This window comes from Salvia splendens, chromosome 13, assembly GCF_004379255.2.
Source record: "Salvia splendens isolate huo1 chromosome 13, SspV2, whole genome shotgun sequence".
NCBI classification, from domain to species: Eukaryota; Viridiplantae; Streptophyta; class Magnoliopsida; order Lamiales; family Lamiaceae; genus Salvia; species Salvia splendens.
This window is the reverse complement of record NC_056044.1, coordinates 21803548-21825941: the sequence shown is the minus strand read 5'-3', so window position 1 is coordinate 21825941 and position 22394 is coordinate 21803548. Positions and strand designations below refer to the sequence as shown.

Below are 22394 nucleotides of genomic sequence, written 5' to 3'. Positions count from 1 at the left end.
CACCTGAGTCGGATTTTTCAGGGAGAAACAGACGAAGCTATACCTGATGCATTCCCTGAGGAACATTTGTACTATATAGGAAAAATTCCTAGACCTATCAGTTGGGAAACGATAATGGCGATAACAGGTCCAGGAGATACTGGAAGAAGGAAATGTCAATTGAACACTGAACCGTGGTTCGCGGACCTAGCAAACTACTTGGTCACTGGAGAAGTACCAAGTTCTCAGGAAATCACCCGGGCCCAGAAGATGAAGCTCAAAAGCGAGGCCAAGTATTACTACTGGGACGACCATTACTTGTGGAGAATGGGAGCTGACCAGGTGATTCGGAGATGTATCCCCGATTGGGAACAGAGGGACGTGCTGAATCATTGCCATGCATTGGCATGTGGAGGTCATTTTGGACCAAGGAAGACTGCGAGGAAAGTCCTAGACAGTGGATTTTATTGGCCTACGCTACACAAGGACGCTTTTGAATTCTGTCAGAACTGTGAAAGGTGCCAGCAAATAGGAGGAATTTATAAGCGAGATGAAATGCCGCAGGTCCCAGTGATTGTCTGCGAGATTTTTGACGTCTGGGGGATAGACTTCATGGGTCCATTTCCATCTTCATTTGGGAATACTTATATCCTTGTGGCTGTAGATTATGTTTCGAAATGGATAGTAGCAAAGGCTACCACTTCATGTGAAGCCAAAGAAGTGGCCAAGTTCCTTAGAGCCAACATCTTCAACAGATACGGAGTGCCGCGTGCGATTATATCTGACCAAGGGACACACTTCCGTAACCGGACGATAGAAGCTTTAATGAGAAAATACGGGGTCCACCATAGACTTTCTACCCCCTATCATCCTCAGTCTAATGGACAGGCGGAGATCTCAAACAGGGAAATCAAAGCAATACTGGAAAAGACGGTGAATCCGTCAAGAAAAGACTGGAGTAAGAGGCTTGGAGATGCGTTGTGGGCCTACAGGACAGCCTACAAAATGCCCATCAGAATGTCACCCTACAGGTTGGTTTTTGGCAAGATGTGCCACCTGCCCGTGGGAGTGGAACACAAAGCATATTGGGCGGTCAAGGAGATTAATATGAGACCCCAGGCTTCGAAGGAAGAGCGGAAGCTGCAACTTCAGGAGTTGGAAGAGTTGAGACTGTAGTCATATAAGTCCGCAATGTGGTACAAAGAGAAGCCAAGGCTCTGGTATGATAAAAATCTCCGGGTCAAGGAACTCCAAGTAGGGCATAGAGTGCTCCTTTTCCAATCCAGGCTCAAGCTGATGCCTGGGAAGCTAAAGTCCAAATGAATTGGGCCATACACTATTATTGGCCTTCGAGCAAATGGAGTTGTGGAAATTCAGGGCAGTGCCTCAAACTCTACTCCTTTTCCTGTGAATGGTCATCGGGTAAAGATTTTTAGGGATAATTCGGAGTTGTGCGTAGTGGAGGAAGTGCCACTACGCGCACTCTCTGTTATCGCCTAATTGGTCTAGTAAGAAGTGCTCTCGAAGAACTCCTGAGTCAGGTAAATGGGAATATATTTTTAATCTATACACTGAACCAGGGGATCTCGAGGGTACTAAATTGAACGTGTAAATATTTGGTTGTTTTTATAAAAGAAAAAAATACCAAACAAAGAAAGAATTTTTATTCTTCCAAAAATATTTTCGAAACACCAGGCTCCTTGACCTGGGAACCTAACGTTTCATTTTTGTTGTTTTTATGTAAAGTATGGTGTTGCAGAGAAGAGCGTTTACATGGGGCAGTGAAATTGAGTTTAGGAGGAAAGTGGTACGGTTTCAAATTTCAAAAGCACACTTTATGGGAAGGTGTACGGTTGCTGACCTCATGCCTGCAACCGCCTACTGCAACCGTCCCATCTAATACCTATTTTCCCTCCTTATTCTTTATTTCTCAAACTAAACTCTCTCTCACTCTAAAAAAATCCCCAAAATCTTCTCTCGCATTAACCCTAATCGGAAATTTTCTTCCAAGTTTTTGTGTGATTTTCAGAATCAGATCATGGAGAACAAACCAAGTGCAGGGAACCCCTCCGCATATGCCAGCGCGGCGACGTTCATGGCAGAATTAATGCAGAAGTTCGGCGGACCAGAAGAAGCGATGAAAGCCTTCGCTATGTTCACGACGATGATGGAAGGTGCCAAACTTGCCGCGTCGACAACCACCGCACCACCACCACCGCCGATTCTTGAGGATTCGACAGCCCAACCTTCTGACGTACAAGCCGCAACCGAACCGTCATCAGCACGCCCAAAAAAGACGCCACAGTAGGCGACGAGAAGGGACATGAGGTGAATCTGGGTGCGGGGTTGGAGCAAAGGACGAGTATTGAGAAGGAAGCCATAGTTGCTCTTGAAGGTGTGTCGGAGAGGGAAACCCCTGTTTTACCTGTGAGTGTGTCGGAGGAGGAAACCCCGGTTCTTTCTGGAAGTGTTGTTGAGGGGGAGACCCTGTGAAGATTGTGGGCGGTGAAGCCCAAGACGAGAAAAGGTTGGAGGAGGGGGAATCCCCTATTTACATTGAGGGGGCAACTCCTGGATTGTCTGAGGAGGCGGTGACCCCCGTTACTGAAGAATCACTGGAGCCCGATGATGGTGGGGTGAATCTGGTGGTAGATCTGACAGAAATCCCAGAAGGGATGGGTTCGCCGGTAGATACACGGGAAGCTAGGCGACAGGCTCAATGAAGCCTATTGGAGGAGATTGATGATACAACCCAACCTACTGAAAGAGAAGTACTGGATCCAGCGGCTATGGAAACAGGGAAGACAGATTCTCTTGGATCTAGCGATAAGGAGGAGCGGTGGAGAGGAAAAGGAAGGGTAAACATGCAGCTACTTCCTTGGTCAAGAAATCGAAGAAGCCCGCTGAGGGCAAGTCTGTCGAAACCTCACTTTTTGCACCCGCGAAGGTACCGTACGCGGAGGAGCCACTTAACCCTGCCGGGTCCAGTGACTCTGAAGAGGTCGAGATAGAAGAGCCAGATGAGTGTTTAAATTTTGAACCTGCAGAAGTATGGATCACCAAAGGACTGCTAGACGCAATGAAAAAGTTCGATGATCCCAAGCGGGAGGCGACTTACAAGGAACGGTGTAGCACGGGTAAGCTTGCAAAATCTGGAAAGCGATATGTGCTGGAAGAATTGGAAGAAATAGACTCCGACGAGAAGTTTCGTCAATACATCAGCGCGATCGGGTTTGACTGGCTCTTGAAGCATAGTGAGACGGAGGTGCCAGCTGCGTTGGAGTTCTTTTCCACGTTTCGCCTGAAGTCCACCACAGATCTAGATGCGGATTCCATCACTTTCCGCCTTTTTACTGAAGAGCATGAGATGAGTCTTAGAGAATGGTCCCTCTGGATGGGCCTGTTCACGCGTGCTGAGGATGACGATGGCATATGGAATGAGAGGATGGTAGGAGCCCCAAGGAAAACACCCGGATTCACACCACAGTCAGCTTGGGAGTTCGTCACGCACCCGAAGGTTGGACAGTTTAAGACCAGTTACTCAAAGGCGTTCAATATCAACAACCGGATCCTGAGGTTTGCTCAGACGTTTATCAGTTACAACTTGATGAGGACCGCAAACTCAGCCTTGACCACAACCGACTTATACTTCACATGGTGCATGGCCAAAGGAGTGAAAGTGCATCTGGGCTATTGGTTAGCCCAGGCCTGCCATCAGATGGCCGCAAACCCTCAAGGGGCGCGTCACTGTCTTGGTGGGAAAGTCATCTACACAGAACGACCGTATGGCGGAAGCCGTCAGCTTAATGATGATGATGACAGAGTGGCTGAGGGAGAAATTTCCCGAGCCTCACACGACATTGCCTGCTGGATCTAGCAGTGTGCCTACGCAGCCAGGGCAAAGAAGTTCTGCCCTCCAGCTGCCCCCACCAGCGTCCAAGCCCTTGACAGCCCCGTCCGCATCAAAGCCCATGTCAGTAAGAAAACCAGTGTCTACGAGAAGTGTGAAAGAGGAGGATAAGCCGGAGTCACCGGCGAGGAAAAAAACAAAAGTCACCCGATCCTACGTTCCACCGCAGCTTGGCTCCCGTGGGAGCCAAGCCCCGAATTGAGTTCCCCCTTTGACCAAGTAACTCTACTTTCGGTTTTTTTTATGTTTTGTGTTAGTTCTTTTTTCCAAGCATGCCTTGTGATATATCTGGTAGTCTGCATTTTTTTTATGTCTTCTCCCACTTAGCCTGTTGCATGGACTAAGTGTGAGAAGTTTGTGTTGTTCTTAGCATGTTTTGGTTTTTGTCTGTTGTCATTTCTCCCACTTAGACCGTTGCTCGGTCTAAGTGTGAGAAGTTTGTTTTTGTTAAGTGCTTCTGTGTTTTGTTGGGATCTGTTATTACTTCCCTGTTTCCCCCCTTCACTAGGATAGCTTGGGGACAAGCTTGAGTGGAGTGAGAGGGGGAGGGAGTAGTACAGTTTGTGCCTAAGTTTGATAGTTTTTTTAGGTTTAAGTGTTTTTGTGTGTCGCATGAGCTAGTGAATATAATACGGCAAGATCCCCTTAGTAAGAGCAATTGATGATAGGATGCATGTCAACTTTGAGACCTTTTTTCTTAATAAACTGAAGTCGGTTTGAATGAAGTAAGGACGATAGAGGATGCTCTAGATAACCTAGTTGTGAAACCCCTCTATAAAAGTGAATTATAAGCCTATACACTTTGAGCTAACTTGTATAAAAAGGGGATCGCCACTTGATGCTTAAGGAGTAGAGTCAAAAGGAGAAAATAAAAAAATAAGAAGAGGAGGAAATAAAAAATATAGGTTCAGGAGGTATAAGTTGGACGAAGTCCAGGAAAAATTAAAAAATATATATCCTAAGGGCAAGGAGCAATAGTACCCTGACCCATGAAATAAAAAGAGAGGCTAGGAAAGAGAAACTCTCATAACCCGATGCATCAGTGGTATAACTTGAACTTAAGAGTGATTCGATCCTAACATCTCTGGTGAGGAATGAGTGATCGAGTGAATCCAACATTTGGGGAGTCAAAGGGCTATCTTGACGAACTGACAGACCGATTAGGTAGAAGAGGAAAAGGGGAGGATTTGGAGACTGTAGACGAATCGGATAGACCTTAAGCTTGTGGGGACGGTTGCCTAAAAGTTGAAGCCAGTTCATGCCTTTGTTTTTTCTTTTTCTTCGTGTTTTTCTTTAAGTGTTTGTTTTCACTTTGTTAGTCTGTTAGTGTGACTAGGTCTAGGAGTTTGTGTTTTTGCTTTTGTAGAGTCGGTCTGAGGACAATCATGCATTGAAATTCGCCTTATTTCTTTTTCTTGTCTTTATACTGGACAAGTATGGTTAAAGTGTGAGCAGTTTGATAAGGTTAATTTCATGCATTGGTTAAAGGGTAAAATTCATTTGTTTGCGGGGTCTAACGCATATTTTAAGTCAGGTGTGTAGAAGGTTTTCGCCAGATCCAGGAAAGAAGAAGGACAATTACATGGTCCAAGGAACTGGCGAATAAGTGAGCAATTTGGAGGAAAAATGACTAGACGGAGGAGATAACGAAGCTGAAGGGTAGAATGGAGATTTCTACAAAGGCTTCTAGAAGATCAACTCCGCACCTATATAAGGAGCAGAGCATGCAAAAAGAAAGAGAGATCGGAGAGTGGAGGACTTGTGACCAGACTATGGCTTGTAGCTTACTCACTTTTACACACTTGGGGGAAATGTTCGGAAGATCGTAGGGTAGTTTTCGGGTTATTTTGTGCTACTTCGTAGTTGGGCAACACCGTCCTCACAGAGGGCGAAGAAACAATTTAATCACTTTCATTTTAATTTCCGTCGTGAATTTCACTGAGCTTCGCTGTTCGAAGCTCGGCTTTGTTTTCCGTTGAATTTCTGTTGGTTATTGAAGTTTCTATTACCTTATTTGAGTTACTGTTAATTTCGAGCATGGATGCAATTGGTTTTAAGTTTGTCGAGGTACTGTGATTTTTGCGCTGTTCTACTGAGTTTGCGCTGAATTGTTGAAGGCTTGTGTTGATCGGGATAGATCGGTTGAATCAGAAGTTATGGAGTTGAATTTGTTGGTTGATGGGTTCGGAATGCTTGGATCCGGAGTGGATTAAGCATCTGACGTATTGGATCTGAAACAAGGTGATCGGAGTTGATGCCGGATTTTCGGGTTTTCATTTCATTCCGTCTAGCGTATGTAGATCTGTTTTATTTCTGGCTAATTGCAAGTTTCTGACGTCCACACTTTTACATTCTGTTTGAATTTGGGTTTGTGCTCTGTTTTCTTCATGTTCGCATTTGATACAAGTAATGAGATGTGCGACAGTATTGGTTAATCTTTTAGTCGTTATTTGCAGCTTTAATACCGTACTTTCTGTTTGTGGAAAATAGTCTCCACCGTTTTCCTGCTTTCTGTCTAGTCAAATTAGGAAGTTGATTGCTCAGTCTAAGAAGTTAGTTTAATGTCTCGCAGTTATGAGAAAGTTTAATGTCGGCATGATGTTTTCAGTTTCCTAGGTCCGGTGTTTACTTCATTCCAGGTCTAGTAGTAGTTACACCTCAACCCAAATTTGCGTGGCAGTAGCCGCTTTCTAATCAGAATCTTCTAAATGCTTTCTTACGCATCCATCTTCGTGGGATCGACCCCTTGCTTCTCTATACTAGTCTATAGTATAACGGGTTGAGGGATCTTTGAAATGCGAGAGTTGTGTGTCCAACGACCTAGTCTTCTACATTCCCTTGAGTTCCTAGACCGAGTGATCTAGTGGATTCATTGGACTTAGTAGCTCGACCTAGAACAGTAGAACGCAACACACTCTTAAGCGAGTTCAATTCCGCCATTGCGTTGTGCACGACTGCATTTAAGGCTCGAGTCAAGGTCGGACTACCGTCCTCCGAGGAACTCTGGTCGTCGTCGTGGTTCATTTTTGTTTGTGAGAGATGGAGAAACGTGAGAGATGAGAGAAATAAGACAAGCGAGAAATGTTCGTATGAAAAATAGAATGACAATCGAGGTTTAAATAGACAAATTTCGAATTTAAAAAAAACGCGTTGCATCGTCCGCGGCGCCCACAGTGGGCGGACGATGCCCTATCGTTCGCGGACTAAGCGTAGGGTGCGGACGACGCATCGTCCGTCGTCCGCAGAGCCACAGTGGCAGACGATAGCGCGCCTGATGCATCGGGCGCGCTATCGTCCGACCCACTGTGGATGGCCTAAGGTCAATTTACAACAAATTAGTTGTAACTAACTTTTGAAAAATATCTCTAAACTTTAAATGATTATAACTATCTCAATTTAAATTATTTTTCACTAACATATATCAAATTAAAGATAATTTAATAAGGATTCCAACGAGATCTCAATTGCATATGTTTCGAGATCAAAATCTGAATTTTTTTTTATGAATTTTCGTATTTTTTGTCAAACAGATAATGTCAATATAACTAACAAAATATGTCAACTTAATACATGTAAAATGTCAATATGAAACTGTGTTGACATATTCAAAACATGGTGTTGATATATTCAATTCACTGTGTTGACATTTTGATCTGAAATCCTAAATTTAGAGTTTTTAATATTTAAAAAATAAAAAATGAATTTACATGTGGCAATTTATAGACCATTAGATCTTTCAAATCTTATGGTGTTAAATTAGTTGTAGTTAGCAATTGATCACACCACTATATATATATAAATTATAGTTAAAGAATATGCTTAATATTTCTGTGACGTGAAATTAAGGGCATACACTGAGTTGTGGCTCATATAAACCACTAATATTTTTCAGGCAAAGATATCGCTGATGTTTTGGTTGATATGAGTTTTAGAAACTCAACGTGTTATCAAGGTTGGAGGCTGACGCATTATAGCAACCTTCTCTTCCTCGTCATTTTGCATGTAGACCAATGTATAACATATAAAGTGGTGAGAGAGTCTATATGTAACAGATAAATGTTGATTTCTGAGTTTATCTTATATTGGTGTTTTATGAATTTTACATGTAGGTTATTTGCTTAAAAATTTCATATTTATATAATTATAAGAATATACGACAAAAGGGTTGGTCGGGATGTGACAAACGAATGATAAGATGAAGAACGATGATTATTCTAAAAACGCTGATGCACAACTCTTAGAATTCTTGTTGATTCGCTTATCGACCTCGCTAACACAAGGCTATATATTGTTCAAAATGTGAGTATGGTCTCTAAGGTGCTTAAATGAGCGGACTAAACTTTATTTTGCAACAGCAAAAATGATCATAAGATATTTGCAAGGTACAAAAACAATGAACGTCAAATATATGAAATAAGAATTGTGTAAGTTCAATCGCAATACAAACAATGATAGTGAAGCCTCTTTGGATGGCCGAAAGAGCACTTCGATCTTAGAGTTTACATAGTTACATGAAGTTCAAAGAAGCAAAAGTCAGTGACCTTATCAATCGTTGAAGCAAAGTACATAACTAATTCTGATGTTACTCGTAAAGAAATTTGGTTGAGAGGGTCATTTGGAAGATTTGCAGCCAATTTAAAAGGAATCTACAACAATCTATTATTACAATATGCCAATAGTAACAATGAAAAAATGTCTGATGTTGTATTAAATATAAAGCATATTGAATTGCGTCATCGTTTCATCCGAGATATGATGAGCAAAATAGAAATCAATTTGGAATTTGTCAAAACTAAGAAGCAACTTGCTCCTTTTTTTTACCAAGCAAGGATGTTGAAAATTACTCCCTCCGTCTCATTTAAGATGACACGTTTTCCTTTTTAGTTTGTCCCAACTAAGATGATGTATTTCCTTTTTTAAAAACTTTTTCTCTCCTATTAATACAGCCAACCACTTTTTCTCACTCCTATTAAAATATTCATCTTTCTTTCTCTCTATATATTAATACTTACACATATCTTTTCTCTCTCCAATTAAACACATTGACCAATAACTCTTAAAATCTCGTGTCGGCTAAGAAATGTGTCCTCTTAGCCGGGACGGAGGGAGTATATTTGTTTTTTACACAAAAAACCTCTAACCATCTCGGTGAGCAGTGAGAAACACACCAAACTCCAAGCTAAAACAATGTGAAGCGGAAGATACAACCAAAGCAACTAAGATACTCCCTTCGTTCCTTGTTAATAGAGGTATTTCTTTTCGGTATAGAGTTTAAGAATAGTGTGTTAAATGGATGATGAAAAAAGTAAGAAATAATAAAGTAAGAGAGATGAAGAGAGAATAAAGTAAAATAAAGAATTACTTTTTGCCAAAAATAGAAATGACTCAATTAACTTGGAACTTTCTTAAATAAAAAAATGACTCTATTAACATGGAACCGAAGGAGTACCAATTAAATCCTATCCACACATAAACCAGAAAAAAAAAACTAAAACTAAAACTAAAACTAAAAACACAACAAGCACTAAAAGGCCAACGGAACAAGACCTCCAATAACGCAGATCATTAAAAATCCGAAGAGGCAGCAAGCAATAGAAGGATAAGCAAAAATCCTCACCGATGGTTTTCAACTCTATGCTACGTTTTACGACTCCCTCTCGACCATCTTCTACTTCAGCCAAAATTCTCACTCATTATATAAGGAAATTCTAGACACCATCTGTGACGCCCCAAAATTTCTTTCCTTTTGTTATGGATAAGCCGAAATGATTAGACTAATTAATCCTCGCGTGGAGGGGGTGTGAACGTAGAATTTTCCGTTGAAATTTCCGACTTCGAAATAATAGAAGTATTTTGTTGGGCGAATTAAAAGTGCAAAGAGACTCATTTCAAGAATAATGAGTAAATAAAATATTTTCATTGGAGAAAGGTGATACATACAATTGTCACATCAAGATAATAAATTAAGGGATGCTACACCCCACTCCAAGGGCTCCAATGCCAAGTATTACATAGAAATGGACATACAACCTTTCTCTATCTCTAAACTAGAGTAAGTAGGAGAGTAAGACAAATTGGTGTGGTAAGCAAATCTTCCCTTTTTTTCCCACTCCTATCCTTCTCGGTCTTGGAGGAGACACAAGGTGCCAAGGAAGTGGCCTTTGTACCTGCAAAGAATACACCAAAAAGGGGCCAAATTGGAACTCACAAATAAAGGAAAAGGAGGCACAAGCTCAACTAGGAAATGAGGAATAGTAGAACTGTATAGGTCAGCCTTTAGGCTGCAAAATAGAGCTAAGATCAGCTCCCTTTGTCATCTTCTCAAATTTCATCAAATGGAGGAAGTAAACAAATGACCACAGAGAGACAAGGTCACTAGGAGAGCTCCAAATGGACAAAACCAAGTCCTCTTTTTCCATCATCCGAGGCTGAGGTAACAGCCCAGAGGAAGCAACTAAAACGATCACCAAAATAGCATAAAGAGAACAATCATCGATCTCAAAAGGGGCTGAGCTTGATGCCAAAAATAGGAGCTCAATGCCCCATGAGGGGCCACAAGAAGCCAAAGGAATGGCTTATAAATACCGCCCTTCCCTCCCCACTCAACACACACATTCCGCCAAATTCTCGCAAGGCAAGGGAGTGCGCGGAGTAAGGAACGGCGGCACAAGGCGACGGCAATCGAAGGGCAGCCAAGAACCAAGAGTTTCACCGGACGAGGTAATCACCAACCCCAACCTCATGCATCATATAGAATAGCCATGAACTATCCCAGGACTTAGGATTTTAGAAGCACAGTCACTTAGAATAGCAATAAACGGCAGTAAGTTCGAACATCCCCAAGTATGATCACAAGCAACACTCCGTAAAATAAGAACAACCATGAAAACTGATCACCAAACGAAGAAAACGAAATGGGATAGAGGGGATTGGGACTTAGCTTGATCGCGGGGAGCCGGCGACGCCGCTGGAGCGAAGACGCGAGACAGCGGTGGCGCGTCTCGGAGCACGCCCGATTTCGGCGGTGACCGGGGCGGCACGGGGCAGCTGCGGACTACTACTGAGGGAGAAGGAGGAGAGGCCTCCTCACTGCCGCGGAGCACGCCAAGGAGCGACCGAAGCCGCCGCAAGTCGTCGGTGAGCGTGGTGACTGCCTCACGACGGAGACCGCGAGGATGGGCAGCGGACGGCGTTGGATCTTCTCGCCGAATCGCCGGAAGCGAGGGCAGTCGGAGGCCCTGCTTCTCAAACCCCCAATTTGGGAGTATGGTCGGAAAAGGGGGGAGGAATCGAGAAGAAGGAACGAAGGCGGTGAGAGCGAGAGAGAGCTCGAAAGAAAGATGCCGATTGGAGAGGAATCGGAGTTACTCCGGCGTGAATTCACCATAAATAATGAGAAATGGGGAGGAGTCGTGAGGAGGAAGAAGGGAAGGTTGTCTTGATTGGGGGAATTTTAGAAATTGGGAGAGTGAAATCTTGAGGAAGGATCCACGGATGGGGGAAGGGAGTAAATTGGGTTCCCTTTTCTTGAATTGGGCCACTTGTATATTTGGGGCTTAAGGATTTAAAGAGATAAAAGAGCTAAATGGCCAAATTGGAATTGTGGGCCGAGAGTTTTGTTGGATTGGGCAATATAATTAAATCTAATGGACATGGAAATTAATTAGTGTTGCAATGGAATTTATTCAAGGATTTAAGCTCGGAGCTTAATGAATTTTATTCCCGAAAAATAATTGAATCACCAAAAGACGGAAATTGCTAGTGTTGAGACGCGAAGGGCCGACCGGCGTCGTCCCGCGACACCATGGGCGGCCTTAAGAAAAATCCAAAGAAGAAGGAATTTAAGGAGGGATTTTAAGAATCCATATTTATTAAGAGAAAATAGAATTTCTCCAAATTAGTGAGCGGAATAATTTAAGTGCCGTCGTATAGTAAAGTCGAGTTAGGATTTAAGAAAAATCCTATAAGTCGAGACTAAGAGATAGGATGCATGCATTCTTTTTCAGAAAAGTAGTTCAAGTACTAATTAGCATGTTACGCTATTTATTTTTAAAGGAGAATTTACTCAAAGGGCAAGTGAGGCCAAACGAAGATTTTAATTGGAGATAAGCATACCAGGTGTGCTTTCTTTTAATATCCAGCACTATAGTGTGGATATAAAGCAAATATTTTGAAGTTATGAAATATCATCCTTTCTCAAAAATGGAGATGTGATTTATTTTAAAGTTGTTGTCATGCCATAAAATGTTTGTTTTCGAGACCTGTCTGTGAGGGCTATATGCCGAGAGTTTGGCGATGCCAAAACAAATTGGGTAACGAATTCGGTTCCCAATAGGACCGCAAATCCTATTCGGAATTTCATGCGCGAGCGCCGTGAGCCATCCTAGAGAGAGGTTGGCCGGCGAGGGTGCTTGTTGAAGGTGGCCAACTTCACGGCACACTGGATTCTCAGACATGGAGGAATACATCAAGAACTTAGACTGCAGTCGGACTTTTAAGATCACAAAAGAATTTAGTATGCTCGGGCCTTTTTAAGAAAAACCCTCGTGTGATACTGTTGATGGATGACAACTTATACATGTATGTTTTGTTTTCGGCACGTGTCCACTGAGTACTCCTGTACTCAGCCCTGCATGTATTTATAAATGTGCAGGTTGAACGTCAAGAGGAAGGAATATTGATCGGAGTTGATGCTATTAAATAATCAAGTGGATTTCTCTATGATTCGTGTCTTCATACACGAAGTCGTTTAGTAAGGACCTATTCCGCTGTACTTTTGTCAAGTGAGAATTTCAATGTCTCACCTTCGAACTCTGATTTAGTTGATATGATGAATTATTCTATTTTGAGATCTTGTAATCAAATACTTGGCTTCTAATTTGTGGTATCAATTGATTGGCCTTTCGGCAAGTCCCTTGAGTTTTTTCCTCGTTTCGTTAATTCCGCTTATTAGTCACGGATTTCCCGCTTTTGCTATCATTAGCAAAGTGCGGTCGTGACACCATCCTTTAGTCCACAACCCCAATCTCCATAAAATAAACTCCTTCTCCACATTCTATCTAGGTTCCATCTTTTTGAAATTTTCTTTCTGAGCCACCAGATAGACCATGAGATCACATAGAAGAGAGAGTTTCATATATTTTTGTCTAACCTTCGAAAAGGTGTGCCTATTGTGATACTCCCTCCGTTTCACAGATAGACCATGAGATCACGAAGTCATTTTGCCATTTTGGTACATTCCATAATAGTGAAGTAATTTCATTTTTCTACCAAAAGTCAACATATTCATTCTCTCTTACTTTATTCTCTTTTTTTTATTCTCTCTTCATCTCTTAAACACAATTTTTCTTAAATCGCGTGCTGAAGAGAAACACCTCCACTACTATAGAATGAAAGAGTAACAAAAGGACACCAGATCCTTAGGGCATCGTTAACGCAAGGGGCCGGGCCGCAAATTGCGAGTCCCGGCCCGAGACGCGCGTTGGAGGCGACGGAGTTCCGGCCCAGGCTGGTCCCGGGGCCGCAGTTGCGGACTGGGGACGGTCCCGGGGTCCAGCCTGGCGGGCGATGGAGCTTCCGGTTTGAGGGGGTTCGGGCCGCTACTGTTCACCAATTTCTGAATTTTTACACTTCGGAAGAGGAAGAAGAGGGAGTGGGAGAGGGAGAGGGAGAGGGGCGACATCAATTTTCTAATTTTTAATTTTTTTTGCTTTTTTTTTATATTATAATTTTTAGTTTTTTAGTTTATAATTTATTATTTTTGAATTAAGAATGAATTAAGAATGAATTGTTCGAAGTTGTGAATGGTGTCATTTATTAGTTGCGGCCCGGGTTGTGGCCTGCAGAGTTAGAGCAGTTGGGGCCTGTGCCGCAACTGTAGAGGAATGATGACGTGAAGGAGACTTGGGGCCTGAAACCGGGCCGGGGTTAATGATGCTATTAGGCATGTTGATGGCGAGATTTCAATGGTTGCACACAAAATAACATAGAGAACTGGAAAACTTGCATTCAAACCATGATGTAATGAACTGTTTCTAATCTGTCCTTGCCGAGAAGTAACCTGCAATTAAAATTAGTCCAACATTTACATAACTTAGATACTCAATACAGAATCATATTATATATATATATATGGATTGTGATGTATTCATTTCTTTTTTGTATCTTTTGTTTTATTGTTCTTTTTAATCTCAGCCCCACGATTTTGTCATCCGACGGTTAGATTGATGCCACGTATCATTTAATAATGCAGATTTATAGTTGAATAATGCACACCGACTAATAATGCACCATTATAGTGTAATAATGCAGATTTTCAGTTGAATAATGCACACCGACTAATAATGCACCATTATAGTATAATAATGCAGATCTTCACAACCATCCAATTCAAGTATCCAAGGGCTGTGATTAAAAAGAAGCTTGGACTGAAAAGCTGCGAAGGACCTTAACACACCCCTATAACTATAAATATAAATAAATAAATAAATATGTGTACATAAATTCTGAACATAAATAAAATTTATGGAAATGTTCAGTGCCAATTTCAAAAGTGTCCCAAAACATAAACCAAGAATTACATTAATTCATTTTTAGGTAATCTGCTACATTTTTTCTGCATCAATATCATTGTATTTGCTCGCCTCTTGACTATGATGTTATATGCGTTTGTAGTTGAGGTATTCATGACTTTTTCCTGCATTTATGAAAAAACAAACTCATTACAATTACACTTAAATTCATAATTACACTATGTAATCACTTAATCATATAATCACATTTCTTTATCTTACAGTGTAATAACTTCACCTGTTTTTATTAATTTAATCTAGCATTCTGGTTAAAACATATATCTATGAATTCACAACAGACCATCTAATAAACAATCATAACTCCCCACAAATACACTGAAAATGGATCCAATTTCAAAACTAAAGTAAGTAATCATTTCATATAATAATCAACTTTCTTCATCTTATACTCAACTTCCCAACAAAACACATATTTGTCACATCACCATAGAACAAATCAGTTCATACCAAATATGAAGTGATTCAGTTACAGCATACCAAATTATTTCATTTAATAAACAACTTTCTTCATCTTATAATGTAATAAATTCACCAAAATATGTAATCATTTTATGTTAATATGAATCTACTTTGAAAAATTCAAAACAAATATATTCATTGAACAATATAATTTATTCATCTTCTTACTAAATCACTTCACATAGTGCAATCAATTCATAATACAAAATTAAGATGAAACAAATTTACCCAATCGAAGGATTCAAAAATATATTGCTGATTGTAGAGAAGTGAAACATTAACCAAACTATAAAAATAAAAATGAAGTGGAAACTACGTCAAACCTTTGGTTATAGCCTCTAATTCTTGGGTTTCATTCCAGATTTTCCCTCACACACTACCACCAAAAAAGAAAAATTCAGATAGATTGTAGAGGAATGGTGTCTCCTTCTCCAATTTGTAGTTAGATTACACTGTCAACGGCAGCGCAATGAACCCTTAACCCTAGGTTTCTTTCGTTGAGAAGAAATCATAGAATCAGATTGAGAGTGAGAGAGGAATGGAACGGAAAAACAAAATGGTGAAGATGGGAATAATCTGTAACTTAATTTCGTTCATACCATAATTAACAACATTGACTTAATTACAAAAGTACCAAATTACACCCTGGATGAAGTAATTCGAGTTAAGAATGAACTATGGAAATATGACGTCCAAATCTTAATCTAATCCATCCAAAATCTGATCTAGTGATTATATTTTGGTCTCTAATTCTACACTATGGAGGTGTTTTGTATATATCACTACCCTATTTACTCTATATATATATATATATATATATATATATAGAGAGAGAGAGAGAGAGTTGTGATCAATGTCGAACCAATTTTAAAGACCGAACTAGAGACCAAATCTGGGCCATTAGATCTAGTTAGCGTTATTCTCCTATTCATCCCTTAGATCCTTTATTCTTCTTAATATGGGCCGTTAGATCTCATTCATAACGGTCCAGATGATCTGCATTATTACACTATAATGGTGCATTATTCAACTGAAAATCTACATTATTACACTATAATGGTGCATTATTAGTCGGTGCGCCTTATTCAACTGAAAATCTGCATTATTAAATGACACGTGGCACCAATCTAACCGTCGGATGACAAAATCGTGGGGCTGAGATTAAAAAGAACAAAGAACAAAAGATACAAAAAGGAAATGAATACATCCCTATATATATATATATATATATATATATATATATATATGGGCACCTTATTCTCCTTTTCACATCTTACATCCTTTTTCCTTCTTAATAATAACCGTTAGATGTAGGGAATCGATGGATCAAAATGTGTCAATAAAACTACTTTCGTGTTGCATTATAGAAGGATGGTACATGCAATATAGGGTTAATCTAGACATTTTAACCAAATATGAACCGCCATATTTTTAGTAGTCGAGAATTTCGGGGGATTTGAAACGACCCCTTTCTACTTCTTTCTTCATTCATTACCCACTTAACCCAAGCCACTCCTTCCACTTTCTCAACAGCCGAAACCCTAACATTCTCCCTCCCAGCGCCGCCGGAGAATACTGGTGATTTTGTCGACCGAATTTCGTAGTTAGTAGCTCTCGCCGATAACATATACTCAGAAACACCGATTCATTTCTAGTTGGTATGTGTTGACAGTGATTTAGGCATCTTTTTTCAGTGATTTGGCAGACCCATGTTGTAAAAATTGAATCTTTGAATGCGACGAGGCGCAAAAATATCCGAAATAAATTGTTCGACAATTGGTTGTAACTGATTATCCTGATGTAGATATTGTGTTGTGTTAAACGGGGATGGATTTAGGTCTCTTATATTTCTGTTTTATGCCAGGTTCAAAATGCCTAAAAGAGGACGTCCGCGCTCGCAAGCCTCACAGGATGCAGGTAGATTGCCGTCGCATCTTGTGTTTTTCAGTATCAGTTTAGTTTATTGTGTATAATAATGGTCCCAGGTCTGTGTGTTGCTTGTGTTAACCGTGCTAGAGAATAAGATATTTAACATTACTGTGTGCATTTTTTTGGGCATATCGTGCATTATGTATCATTATCTATGCATTATATTGCTGCTGAAAATGTGTGTTGTCTGTATTGTTACAGAGGATTCAGATTGACGATTGAATATAGATTCTTTACAATATGGATTGACAGTAAGAATTATTTGGTTCATTGTATGCAATATGGCTAAGATTACTCTGTGCATTTTTGTAGGCCATTCTGTGCATTATGTGTCCTCTATGATTTATGCATAAAGTGAACCTGTAAATTTATGTGCATTATTTACTTTATTCTGTGCATTATGTAACGTGATATTTGCATCGTAGTAAGTATTTGAAGCATTATTTACGGTCATAGCTGTCGTTGTTAAGTATTATACACTAATTATTGTGCCATACGCATCATATGTTGTGGTATATGTATTAATGGTGTTATCTGTGGTGTTTAAGTTTAATTCATTAATTATTGCGACTTCAGCATCATATATTCTCCTTTACATATTAATCAGTAATCAAATTCAGTTCATGATGTGTTTTTTGGTCCATTTCAGATAACCAGCTTAGAGTCGACATAGACAGTGTTGTCGACGACATTATTCCAGTGGCCCTTGCTAAAAGATTTAGGGAGAGGTTAGCCGAGATAGGACCTGGGACCTCTGGTCGTCAAGGAGAGCCTAAACAACCTACGGGGCGAAAACAGGATCGACTATGCTGCCGCAGAACCCCTTCTGAATTCATTGAATGCTTGAAACAGCTGAATCCCAGACAGAAGAGGGCTGTTACAGAAATTGGATTTGGGGCGGTCCTTGATTTCGACATTAAGGAAATCCCTCCGTATCTTGCATATTGGGTATTGAGGTCCTTAAATCTTGCCCGCTGCCAGATTCAACTTACAGGCGGTGAATACCTTACTCTTGACGAAGAGGATGTCCACCTAACGTTGGGGTTCCCTCGTGGTCCACAAGTCATATCAAGGCCATCAACGGGCAAGCAGTCAAACTTCACATTTAATGACCTACTGGCAGAGAGATGCCAGAAGGGACGATTTAAGATGACCCCAAAAGATATTGCACAGATGATGATGGCCGATGTGGATGGTGGAGATGAATTCAAGAAGCTATTCATGTTCCTACTTGAAAATGCTTTGGTAGAAACTCCTTCTGACGGCCACTGCAAGCCGAAGATTTTACATTTTGTCGACAATGTAGCGGATATCAGAAATCTTAATTGGTGTGGCTACGTGTTGTCGGTCCTTGAGGCCACTTACCCGAGCTGGGCTAGCGGACAGTCTCCATTGTTCTCCGGGCCAATACACTGCCTGGTGGTAGGTTTCTAATAAAAAAGAGATGCTATATATTTATCATCAGATGCTGCATTATAATGTGTCACATAATGCATTATTTGTAATGTAGTTTGCATTATTGATCAATAACCCCTATTTTTTGCATAATTTTTCCAGTGCTGCTATGTGGATCGCGTGGTCCACATCCGGCGACGCGTAGTACGAACCTGGCCTACGATGAAAGGGTGGACAGCTGATTCCCTAAAGCAACGTGAGGATCTAGAACGCGACCAGTTTCGTACTGGGAGATTAGAGCCACGTGTAGACAAGGACAGATTGGTAGCGGAAGAGGAAATGCAAAGGCGAGCAACTATGGCTGCGGGAGAAGGGTCCTCTACGGGACTCCACAGAGCAAGGCGCCTAAGAGACAAGTTTGTTGGTTCTAGCGCGTTGATGGCCCACGCTATCTCTATGTGGGTTGATGATTTCATCAGTATCCCTCTCGAGCTACTTGACGATGGTTGCATCCGTGTGGGAAGTCAAATTGGCAGAAAATTGTTGGGGATTCCTGAGGAAGAGGAGGTTGGAGATGACGAAATAACAACAACCTTGACCCAAGCAAGAGAGGATGAGGAGGAGTACAGTCAGGAATGGATTGCTGAGATGGAGAAAATGATGGCAGCCTACGACAAAAAAAAGTCCATTACAAAAAGCTTTACACGGCCATCTTTTGTTTTAGATGGATTTGACTGCCCCGACCCGTTTGCCACACAGCCAACCCCCGAGGCATGTGTAAGCGCTGGAGGAGTACAACCTCCCAAACCTGATGGCCAAGCAAGTGTTGCACAGGATGTGGATCGGCCGTTAAATGAAGTGTGTCAAGGAGGCGCGACAATGTCTGCTCCATTAGGTGATGTTGCCGGACTTGGAGTCCCAGCATATGTGCACACCTCAGTTGCAGCAACACACATGGAGGTGGTTTGTGCCGTAAGTATCCAAATTAGTTATTCGCGCACATAATTTTTGTTATTTTGACAACATTTAAATGATTGTTGTATTGCGCAGGAGACTGGTGGAGTAGGGGAGACGGTACACGAGCGAAGGGAGATTACGAAAGGTGGAAATGCTAAGGTGGGTTTGTCGGGTGACGAAACTGGAAGATTTAGAGAAGGTGGTAAAGAGGTGGTGACAACAACAAAACAAAAATGTGTTAAGGTAATATCAGATATGTCATGTCCCGATGGGAGAGTCAAGGTTTGATTTAATTTAATGTATTGTATATCATAACATTTTTATGTGAACTTGTAAAGACACATATCTGATTGACTTGAAAACATAGGGAAAGGAAGATAACAGATCAGGCTTGACAAAGGAAATGGCTTTGAAGCGTGGACAGGAGAAACAGCCTGCAGTGACAAAGGTTTGTACTAATCTAACGTTGTTAGGTCAGATATAATGTGCATTATACATTGCAGTATGTGCATTATTTATTATGTTTCATGCATTATATTGAGTATCTTATGCATTATATGCATTATTTATTATGTTTGGTGCATTATATTGAGTATCTTAGGCATTATGCAGTATGTCTAATTATCTTATGAATTGTATTGTAACCTTGCATTCACAGAGACCGCCCCTGTCAAAGGAGAAGGGGATAGTAATTTTTGAGGCTGGGATGGGTGGTATTAGTTCCGACGTGCCATTGAAAATCGCGGCTGGACGTGTAAAAGGAAAGGAGAAGGTCAACAAGGCTAAGGAGGCCATCCGATCGGTAACAAAATAATAGATAACATCTTTTAAGGATTTTGCCTAATTGTTGTATGTGTATTGTATATTTGCAGCAGGATTTAAACGTTGAAACGACACGTTTAAGGAAAGCTAGTCCTGCTATGCGATCTCCTTTCAACGAGCGTGCTGTAAGGCTTACAGCCAAGGCTAACGGCAATGACAAGGAACTATATTTCTGGGTTCTGAGCACAGCGGAGACGCATAAATCGATCAGGTGTGTATTATTTGTGTTGCATTTGATGTGTGAAGAGGGTGATTCTCTTTACTGATTGTTTTTTTGTATTTCATGTATTAATTTCTAAACTTCGCATTATGAAATTCTCATTGTGCATTATGTAATCATACAGTAATAGAAGTTTATTCTACATTAGGTTTGGTATTCTTTGAAAACAGTAATAAACCTACTGGGATTTTAGCTTCATTATTTGGATTTGATAGTGCTTATGTAGGCAATTATTAACGTGGCATTTTATATTGATATGCAGGGATGCAATTGTTTACGAAGACTCCTACAAACAAACAGTGAAGTCCGAGTTCCTTTCACTGGCACCATTTAAACCTGTCCCAAAAAAGTGCCAATTTCAAAAGTGTCCCAAAACATAAACCAAGAATTACATTAATTCATTTTTAGGTAATCTGCTACATTTTTTCTGCATCAATATCATTGTATTTGCTCGCCTCTTGACTATGATGTTATATGCGTTTGTAGTTGAGGTATTCATGACTTTTTCCTGCATTTATGAAAAAACAAACTCATTACAATTACACTTAAATTCATAATTACACTATGTAATCACTTAATCATATAATCACATTTCTTTATCTTACAGTGTAATAACTTCACCTGTTTTTATTAATTTAATCTAGCATTCTGGTTAAAACATATATCTATGAATTCACAACAGACCATCTAATAAACAATCATAACTCCCCACAAATACACTGAAAATGGATCCAATTTCAAAACTAAAGTAAGTAATCATTTCATATAATAATCAACTTTCTTCATCTTATACTCAACTTCCCAACAAAACACATATTTGTCACATCACCATAGAACAAATCAGTTCATACCAAATATGAAGTGATTCAGTTACAGCATACCAAATTATTTCATTTAATAAACAACTTTCTTCATCTTATAATGTAATAAATTCACCAAAATATGTAATCATTTTATGTTAATATGAATCTACTTTGAAAAATTCAAAACAAATATATTCATTGAACAATATAATTTATTCATCTTCTTACTAAATCACTTCACATAGTGCAATCAATTCATAATACAAAATTAAGATGAAACAAATTTACCCAATCGAAGGATTCAAAAATATATTGCTGATTGTAGAGAAGTGAAACATTAACCAAACTATAAAAATAAAAATGAAGTGGAAACTACGTCAAACCTTTGGTTATAGCCTCTAATTCTTGGGTTTCATTCCAGATTTTCCCTCACACACTACCACCAAAAAAGAAAAATTCAGATAGATTGTAGAGGAATGGTGTCTCCTTCTCCAATTTGTAGTTAGATTACACTGTCAACGGCAGCGCAATGAACCCTTAACCCTAGGTTTCTTTCGTTGAGAAGAAATCATAGAATCAGATTGAGAGTGAGAGAGGAATAGAACGGAAAAACAAAATGGTGAAGATGGGAATAATCTGTAACTTAATTTCGTTCATACCATAATTAACAACATTGACTTAATTACAAAAGTACCAAATTACACCCTGGATGAAGTAATTCGAGTTAAGAATGAACTATGGAAATATGACGTCCAAATCTTAATCTAATCCATTCAAAATCTGATCTAGTGATTATATTTTGGTCTCTAATTCTACACTATGGAGGTGTTTTGTATATATCACTACCCTATTTACTCTATATATATATATATATATATATATATATATATATATATATATATATAGAGAGAGAGAGTTGTGATCAATGTCGAACCAATTTTAAAGACCGAACTAGAGATCAAATCTGGGCCATTAGATCTAGTTAGCGTTATTCTCCTATTCATCCCTTAGATCCTTTATTCTTCTTAATATGGGCCGTTAGATCTCATTCATAACGGTCCAGATGATCTGCATTATTACACTATAATGGTGCATTATTCAACTGAAAATCTACATTATTACACTATAATGGTGCATTATTAGTCGGTGCGCCTTATTCAACTGAAAATCTGCATTATTAAATGACACGTGGCACCAATCTAACCGTCGGATGACAAAATCGTGGGGCTGAGATTAAAAAGAACAAAGAACAAAAGATACAAAAAGGAAATGAATACATCCCTATATATATATATATATATATATATATATATATGGGAGCCTTATTC

The 22394-nt window shown here is 39.9% G+C and overlaps 1 protein-coding gene across 1 annotated transcript; it reads left to right on the top strand.

Moving 5' to 3' along the window:
* Nucleotides 1–2768: 2768 nt before the first annotated feature.
* Nucleotides 2769–20757, top strand: LOC121760693. Its single transcript, XM_042156326.1, has 11 exons — nt 2769–2837; nt 2927–3555; nt 3686–3952; nt 16745–16857; nt 17519–18291; nt 18427–19236; nt 19315–19464; nt 19589–19669; nt 19880–20023; nt 20094–20254; nt 20526–20757. Exons 1-11 carry the CDS (start codon nt 2769–2771, stop codon nt 20641–20643), a joined length of 3315 nt encoding a protein of 1104 aa, XP_042012260.1. The 3' UTR covers nt 20644–20757.
* The last annotated feature ends 1637 nt before the right edge of the window (nt 20758–22394 follow it).